General features: G+C 27.3%; 1 protein-coding gene across 1 annotated transcript; it reads right to left on the reverse strand.

The window, feature by feature from the left end:
* Window positions 1–2,108: 2,108 nt before the first annotated feature.
* Window positions 2,109–6,952, reverse strand: LOC138940534 (uncharacterized). The gene is made up of 8 exons (XM_070309519.1): window positions 6,751–6,952; window positions 6,489–6,671; window positions 6,224–6,358; window positions 5,665–5,868; window positions 5,058–5,261; window positions 3,343–3,575; window positions 2,757–2,916; window positions 2,109–2,432 (listed from the first exon to the last, which is right to left on the reverse strand). The coding sequence occupies exons 1-8, from the start codon at window positions 6,950–6,952 to the stop codon at window positions 2,284–2,286; spliced, it is 1,470 nt and encodes a 489-aa protein (XP_070165620.1). The 3' UTR covers window positions 2,109–2,283.
* Window positions 6,953–9,603: the final 2,651 nt, after the last annotated feature.

The raw sequence follows: 9,603 nt of genomic DNA on the forward strand, positions 1-9,603 counted from the left end.
GTGTTTCAGAACAACCTTCCATCCTTAAAATGACGTATTCCTGATATGATTCTAAGACGATTTTTCCTTTACCAAAATTTGAATTGAAGCGTAATTTTTGAGTTATAAGCAAAAATAATTAGCAAATCATGCGTCGAGTACAGAAGGCAGGCAGGAGCGACGCAACGCGCCGCAGCTGACCGTCCGATGCGTGATTACCACCGCATGAGTCGCTAATTATTTTACCTTATAACATAAAATTATGCTTTAAATAAAATTTTGGCAATGAAGAAAATGTCTTAAAATTACATGAGGAATACGTATTCAAAATAACGTTACTTTAGCGAAAGTTGTTCCGAATCGCCGCTCGTCGGATGCTGCGATCAGCTGCCCACACGGAACATGACATCTATTAGACGTCCATATAACCTCCATAGCTCCATGCGACATCTATCTCCACAGTGGATATTGTATAGATTTCTAATAGAAATCCATATTATGTCCACGGTAGACGTCGTCTCTAAATCCATAATGGATGTCCATTAGACATCTGTTATGGATGTATGATAGATTTATACACATTTTCTAACAAAGTAAAATTTAATTTTTATTTGTCTTATTTAAAATTTTCATTGTTAGTTAATGTTTTGAGAGTATACTTAAAAATTTGTTGTGATATTATATATTCTATTTTTAATTTATAAACAATACAAATTTTTATTGAAAATTTTTATTAAACTTTAAAATATAATTAACAAAATTTTAAGATAAAGAATTTTCTTTGATATCAAAATTTTTTACACAATTCATAACATATATCAGCAATTTATTACTAAAGGAAGAAAATTCTTAATTTTTAGATTGAAACTAGAGATAATTGAATTATTCATATTATATAATTGGTTTGTGTTTCGTAAAATCAAAAATATATTGTTCTTAATACAATTATTTACGCAAACAGAAAAATGAATAAATAATACATATCCAACAATCCCTACGAAAAATTTTTTTTTTTAGTTATTGCCTGTAAATGTATTGTATATAATTTTTTATTGAAAAGAAAAATATTTTTTCGGTTTTATTAATAAATTTGAATTAAGTTATAATTGTATATATTATCATATATAACCGATATGAAATAAAATTGCAAATATTTTTAACGGTACAATTAATAAATTAAGAAGATTTCGCACTTTTTCGATCAGTCGGTTCTATTTTCATCTTAATAGTAAAAGGAAGATAATTGTAAACACACAAAAATGAAAAAATTGTGAAAAACCTTTTTCTATTTATTGTAAAACCAATAACAAATACAAATCATATAAATAAGAAATATTTTGCAGTAATTGATGATAACACACGAATCTGTGTCAATAAAAATTTCATAAAATAAAAATTTTTATTAACACAGATGCATATGTTCGATTATTATATGCAATCTTAATATATTTATAATGCGCGTAACTCGAAAAACTATATAACTTTTATTATTAATTAAAATGTGGATATAAATTGTCCATGCACATCTGAAACATATGTAAAATCTATTATAATAGGCTTATTTTTAGACAGTAAGCGAATTGACCAATCATAATCGAGATTCACTAGGGTTATTTCGAGAGTACTCAATTGTGATTGATCAATTTGTTTACCGTCTAAATCTTACTGTTTTTATATTTTTCTAATGGCTCTCAATACTGAAAATTTATAATTTACATAACATATACTATTGATATTCAATATTAGCAGTGAATATCAAAACCCAGTCCATTCTACTTAAAGCCAATGGCTTTTACAGAAACATAAGCAATAGTAGTGTACAAATAGTGTCGGAAATAATCTATAATTAAAGAGCCATGCAAATTTAATTTCAATATACAGTGATGAGCGTGAATGGTGAGTATAGATACATATAAAAATCTAAACATATAAAAAATAAACATTATTCTGAATACGAGTTTAGAAAATTGTGTGTTAAAACAATAATATATTTCTCCCCTTCTTATCTTTTCGCTATATCTATTCATATCTTGTATTAATTTTTTTTTTTTTTTTAGGAAGTCTCAGACTTGCGATATAATAAGCTATTGGAAACTTGCACATCGCATTTCATCAGTGACTGTTTCATAAAAAGAGCTGAAAACGAACTTACGTACATTATTGCAAGTGAAAATAACTGCGAAATATGCAAATAATTCTATAACACAACGTACAATAGAATTTGTATGTAATATGTTGCCAGTAATGATTAAAATAATTAATATTTCATACCTTTTGACATTATTAATATACCTTTCCAGTTCTTTATTCTGATAAATTAGAAACGTTGCCTTCGCATCTATGGGTCCGCTTCTTCTCATTTTCATGTCTCGCTTTTGAATGTCGAAACCACTCCATAACCCTTCGTTGTATTTTGCCCTGATCGGAATCTGGGATATTGTGAAGTATGGATCCTAAAAATATTTTCATTATTTTAATTTTTTCTTCTATACTAATTGATTGATGACTATAGTAATTCATAGTGTATTATCTTTGTTTAATAATTATTTCTAAGTTATACAATGTAAAAATGGAAATAAAATTTAATTCATCAAAAACTTTTTAAATTTGATTAAAGTAATAATCATAAATATATCTATATATGATACAGAATGTTCCATGGCAAGTTATTGAAACTAATTAGCTGTCATTTTTACACGCATATAGAGAGGAAAAAAAATAAAATATCTTCTAACAGAAGATATTTTGCAGTTGTATTTACATATAAACAAACTTACTGAAAATAACTTTCATTAGTTCCAATTTATGCAGTGGCTCTTTTCCGCGTCGGCCTTCCCAGTTATATTTCTCCGCCAATTTATTTGAGAATGTTTTATACAACGTTCTCTTTACGGCATCATCGACGCATGTTCCTCCGATAGATTTGATATATACGCGCTATAAGGTAAGAGTAAAAGTAATATATTATTAGATTAAATAAAGTAATGTCTTTTTCTTAACAATCTTCAATCATTTTCTATAGCAATTTTAAGTGATTAATATCTCTGATAATATCTAATAAATAATTAATAATAATTTTAAATGATTAATACATCTCATGAAATGTGATAATCTTATAAGTAAAAAAAACCAGCTTTTTACGCTTAATTATTTTAATTGGGATTATTTATATGTATAAAATTAAAATAGGGATTAAAATTTCTGAAAAGGACATACAATGTTTTTACTGTGGAAAAGTTTACCTAAGATTGATTATATAATGTACTTATAAAAGATTTGATAATAATTGTGAAATACATATATATATATATATATATATATATGACTATTATATTGTATATAAATTTATATGCGTTAACTTACTATTTCAGTGTTATGTTGGGAATCTGAAACTTTCAAAATCTCCTCAACTTCCGCTAATTGGGCTACAGTTTGCAACGGAAACCGATTTTCAGCGTCACCAAAAGAAAATTTCGTACTTGCACATTCTGTGCTTTTATTAGTTCTTTCAACTAAAATATCTAATAAGCTCAATGCTTGTCTCATATCATATTTTATAGTCACTATTTCTCTTGTTAATCTCTTGAAATGATCCACTGTAAATAGCATTTATTATTAATAAACGGTTATATATATATATATATATATATATATACACTTATAATGTATAAATAGCATATACATGTATATAATATATATAAATAAATGTATATAAATGTATATAATAATATAATAAAATGTAATAAGTATAGTAAATTAAATATATAAATTGTATATAAAACATATAAATTAGTGGCATTACATACGTTGCTTTTTCAAAAAATATAGCAGACAAGAACATATATTGTATTTCGATATATTATACAATTTTACTAATGAATGAAATAAAATGTAGATTATTGCATTTTTTTTTAAATTGATAGTTCTATATGAAAATATTTATTATTATTGTTATCTTTCGCATATCTATTATATAAAAGTTATATAAAACTATAAAAAAATAATAATAATAATATATATAGATTTTATTAAAAATTTTAGAAATAGGTAAAAGTTGTAATACCTATTATTTTTAAATTTGTATAGAAAACAATTTAACACGTATAAATAAAGGCCTTACAATTGCTAAATCTGCTCACAATACACAATTGCTAAACTCTATTACAGTTGCAAAATTTCTATATGTACACCATTTATTTCAAATATATATATATGGACCGTTTATTTTGAAAGTGGTGTAAGTCCTTTTTTTAAAAAAATGAGATATGACGTAATTTATTCTTAATTTAGTGTAAACTTTTTGTTTATAACTAGTTAGTATTTAATATCTTAAAAAATGCCAATGCTTTGTTCAATTTAAAATTGGCCGGTAAAAGAAATTGCGTAACCATTGATTATGAAAGTGGTGTAAGTCCAATTTCCATCACGATGCCAGGCCTATTACATACGAAAAATATAAGGATATGCAGCAGCTATTACCTTATATACTTCCTGTACATCATGAATATTTCAAAACACTGCCACATGAAGAGCATAAATAATTAATAATACCAATATCTTGTGTTAAGTTTAACAATATATAAATATAATTAACGTTCAAAATAAAAAATACAAATTCTATTTTATTTCTTGTTATTATTTATAAACAAAATTGGATTAATATGAAATATATTTTAAGTGATATTTGTTATTTCAAAATTGAAATTAAATGATATTTACAATTGACTAATTATGAAAGTGGTGTAAGTCCATTTGCAGCCTGGAAATATATATTATTTTAGTTAAATTCGCCTAAAAGAAATTTATATAATCAAATTACATATTGATAAATTAGTACAAACATTCCCAGACTTCACATAATTAACCTATATTTTTTAATTGTCAGATCTGCTAACATTTAATTTTCTCGAAACAAAAGAAAATGGACTTGCACCACTTTCAAAATAAACGGTCCATATATATATAATAAATGGTGCATGCGTGTGCGTATGCGTGTGCGTATGTGCGTGCGTGCATGTGTGTTCGTACGTATGTGTGTGTGTGTTCATATTATATTTATATGCATTACATTTACTTACCAATTGCAGTTTGTGAAAACTGATGATTTAAATCATCATTTTCCTTTTCCTTTACATATCGGTTTCTTTGCATACAGCTAGATCGACCAACTTCCTCCATTTTATTAATATGTCGGTGTATTAAATTGTCTCCATTTTTCTCTCTTGTAGCAATGTTAAACGCTTCTTCATCTCTTTCGTACAAAATACCATAACCATTCGCATCTGCACATAAAATATATTATAAATACATTTAGCATACAAAATAGAAGTTAGAAGAAAAATTGAATTTTGACAAGATATATGTAAACTTTATGAGTGCACACACATATATATTATTCTATATATACATATATGTATATTTCGTCGTATATCCATATATGTATATATAAAATATGTAGGCACACAATTTTTAAGATATTATTAATATTGTATATGTATTATTTTAAATATTGTATGTAAAAAATTATGTATACTTTTTTAAATTTATAATTGCTGATAATATTAATGATAAATATGAAATATATATGTATAAAATTAATGGCGTGCGCGCGCGCGCGTGGTGTGTGTGTGTGTGGGCGTGTGTATGTGTGTATATATTATATTTATATGCATTACATTTACTTACCAATCGCAGCTTGTGAAAATTGATGATTTAAATTATTATTTTCCTTTTCCTTTATATATTGGTTTCCTTGCGTACAGTTAGATCGACCAACTTCCTCCATTTTATTCATATGTCGGTGTATTGAATTGTCTCGATTTTTCTCTCTTGTAGCAATGTTAAGCGCTTCTTCATCTCTTTCGTACAAAGTACCATAATCATTCGCATCTGCACATAAATTATATTATAAATACATTTAGCATTCAAAATAGGAGTTAGAAAGAAAATGGAATTTTGACAAGTTATATATGTAAACTATATGAGTATAGTACATATATATATTATTCTATATATACATATATGTATATTTCGTCGTATATCCATATATGTATAGATAGAATATGTAGGCACACAATTTTTAAAATATTATTAATATTGTATATGTATTATTTTAAATATTGTATGTAAAAAATTATGTATACATTTTTAAATTTATACTTACTGATAATATTAATTATAAGTATGAAATTTTATATAATATTATATGCATTGTTACATGGAGATATGTAATAAATTTGCTCACCTTGCAAAGATGATGAGTAGGAGCTCAAGTTTGAAATTTGTGATGATACTTTGTATTTTTTTGCAGAATCCCAAGAACGTGTAATGGATGCACTTTCACATTGTACTGTTTCGTTTGTATTGCACAGTCGTTGACCTTTCATATTGATAAAATAAAATATAATGTTAAAATATAAGAGAGATATATATGAATTTTATATATATATATATATATATATATATATATATATATATATATATACGCGATTAGAATTGTTTATAATTACGTTTTGCAGGAGGACATGGAGCAGGTGGCAAAATTGCACTTGTGCATGACTCTTCTTCGCTTTCGGATGAAGATAAAACTTTCCTCGCTCTATATTTTCTATAAGATTTAGCTTCTTTCTCAGTATCCATATCTGACGTGTATAAGGTCTTTTCTGCTTTCGCATCAGCCTTTTGCAAAGACGCTGAAAATGTTGTAAACATTTAGTATTATGAATAGGTAAAACTTAACAGCAATAAAAGCTATTTTATTGAAATACTTACAATACTCGCCAAAAATCCGATTAATTTTAAAGGAAGGCCAATTAGAATTTGGTATTTCCTCTTTTTCAATTGCCTTTCGCAGTCTTAAATCCGTTTTGAAATGTGAAGGATATTTGCATACATCCTCATTTTGTAACCAAATTTTGGGTATTACTTGGATACCATCGGAGAATTCTACGACGATAAATCCTCGATTCGACATCTTCCTGTGAAATTATACAAAAGAGCTTCTACGAGTAATATTGTAAACAAGATTTCAATTTGTATAGATTATTGTGTATCAGAAATCATTTTAATTTTTTATTTTATTGTCATATTTTATTTTGCTTTTATTGTCAGAATTTATTTTAATTTTTTATTAAACAAATTAAAGCGCAATATACAAATATTATTAATATGTAGTGCTTATAAGCGGTATTACTGCGAAATATCTTTCATTCCTGTATGGCAATTTTACGAATTTATGACTGATTTTATGCAAAGGCCAGGTTTGAATGTCAGATAATTGACTTACTTTAAATATACCCAAATGAATAGAACTGCATGGATTATTATAAAGTTCTTCAACAATTTTGAATTTACGACCTATTGCAATATAATTACCTTCACTCGACGTTGCGATATTTTCCAAACAGACAATATCTTTTTCTATGAGACAACAATTATCAGAAGATTTGATTGAAATAATAAAATGGGGAAATTCAACCTTCAAAAATTGTGGATTGAAACAACCTGATATCAACGGTCCTTTTTCGTGTGAATTCTTTACACTTATTTTTGATATATCTGCATCGTCAGATTTGATTTTATAAAAACTCATTTCCGCATAACGATTGCTAATTTGCTCTAATGGTTTCTCAGATTTTCTCAAAAGAGATTTTAATTCTTTCATAAAATTTTCAAATGGAAAGGCACTAAAAGTATCTAATGGCCCAAATTGTTTTACGCTGTCAGTTATGTGAAGAAGACCGTGAACATTATGGGATACAAATTCGGGCCCGTAAATTTTGATAAAACATTCAACAAAATGTTTCAATAATTTATTCGCATATTCAATATATTCAACTGTACTATTATTTTGACATAAAATCCGAACAGCAACATGTAAAGTAAGAAAATTTGAAAATATATCAGGATTTACTTCTTTTTGTAATATAACAGGACCGGTATATAACAAAAATTGTCTTAATTCGATTGCTTTCCACTGTGCAAAATCTTGAATTTCTCGCGGTCTTCTTGCAAATTCTTTTGGAATAAGATGCCTAATATCGAGAAGAAATTGAGAAATATTTTTTATTCGTTGCGAGGATAAACATCTAGCTTTAAGAGGACCACTTATCCATAATTTTATCAACTTCCTAACAACGCCAATGCATATCATATGCATGTAATCTAATGGAATTTGAGATACAATGTCAAAATTTGGAATGTTTAATAAAATAGAACGACCGAGATGATATTCTTCTTGAGTTTGATTACGAAAATTAGCGTCTGTTCTTTTTTGCCAGTCAGAATTGGGAAAACAAATTCTGTTAGCGATGAATTCACCTTCAATTGTACATTTTGTGCAGCTAAAATAACCACTATGTCCTTTAGTAAGTGTAATGAAAGATTTAGCAGGAGCATCACATATGATAGAGTGTATTGACACTGGAAATGTTGTTTCATTGTTATTAGTTATGCCCTTATTAATCAAAATATTTATATCTTTTATAAATTGTTTTAAAAATTCATTTGCATCCGCTGGTTTGGTTTTGCCAAAATAGCAACCAATTAGAAATACTTTTCCATAAGGCATGATTCGACCTAAAATGGGCCATAATTGATTTGAATTGGATCGAGATATCGGCACACCATCAATACCGATTTGAATCTGAATAGAAGATGAAACTGTACTATTATTTGTAGATAAAAATTGTAGAACACCATGTTCAATACCAAAATGACAATATTGACCAGGAAATATGTCAGTAATAACAGAAGATCGTGGTGTACGTAGTAATGTCTTTGCACATTTTGGTAAATTAAAAAAAAATTGATGTACTTTTTTTAAACCAGATAATAAATGTGATAAAGCTACATGAGAAATACGATACGTGATAGCCCATTGTACTAAGAATGCCTCAAAATCATTGTTTTCTTTTTCTGAATTATTATTCTCTCTTATTAAAGTTTCGTGCGAAAATATATTGTTCAAAGAAGCATCAGATTCGGAAATATTCGTTTCATCGGAAAATGGTAAATTTTTTGTCTCTTGTACAATTTTGGAAAGAGCGTTATTGATATTGACATGTACAATTTTATCATTGTCATTATTTAAAGTGGAATTACTTACAGTTACGCACGAATTTACTCTAGGTTTTTCATTACAAATAAGTGGAAATAATTCATCACTCTCTTCTCTAATTAATTTACGGCGATATCTCGTTGAAATATGCGAAGACAGATATTTACGCTTCGGCATAGCTGATTGAATGTATGTATTATTTTGTAATGTTTAACACATGAATAATTATGTAAATATGTACTACATATTCAAGCAAAAACTATTTCATAAAGATTACAGGTTACAGATTTTACTTGCCTTATTTTCTGGATAGCTCTTGTTGTCCAATATAGTATATTGTTCAATATGCTCACCACTGATTTAATAATTTTCTTTGCTAATCGCAATACATGCGTCTAACACAGTCCACAGCTCGGAAGAAGAAGACCCGCAGCCGCAGTAGCAACAACATCCGTTGCTATAGTAACTAGGGCCTTGTTAAAGCTCGTTGCTATGCGCTCGGGTCTTCTCTTCCGAGCTGTGGACTGTGTTAGACGCATGTATTGCGATTAGCAAAGAAAATTATT

The sequence above is a fragment of the Polyergus mexicanus genome, unplaced genomic scaffold (assembly GCF_030449975.1).
Source record: "Polyergus mexicanus isolate NDT 795.1 unplaced genomic scaffold, iyPolMexi1.0 SCAF_17, whole genome shotgun sequence".
In the NCBI taxonomy this organism is placed as follows: Eukaryota; Metazoa; Arthropoda; class Insecta; order Hymenoptera; family Formicidae; genus Polyergus; species Polyergus mexicanus.

Coding starts and splice junctions, on each gene's coding strand:
- LOC138940534 (XM_070309519.1), bottom strand. CDS start 6,952: ATGTCGAATCGAGGATTTATCGTCGTAGAATTCTCCGATGGTATCCAA. Junction 5,262..5,664: donor ATTTTCACAAGCTGCGATTG/GTAAGTAAATGT, acceptor TTTTATGTGCAG/ATGCGAATGGTTATGGTATT. Junction 3,576..5,057: donor GTTTTCACAAACTGCAATTG/GTAAGTAAATGT, acceptor TGCTATTTACAG/TGGATCATTTCAAGAGATTA.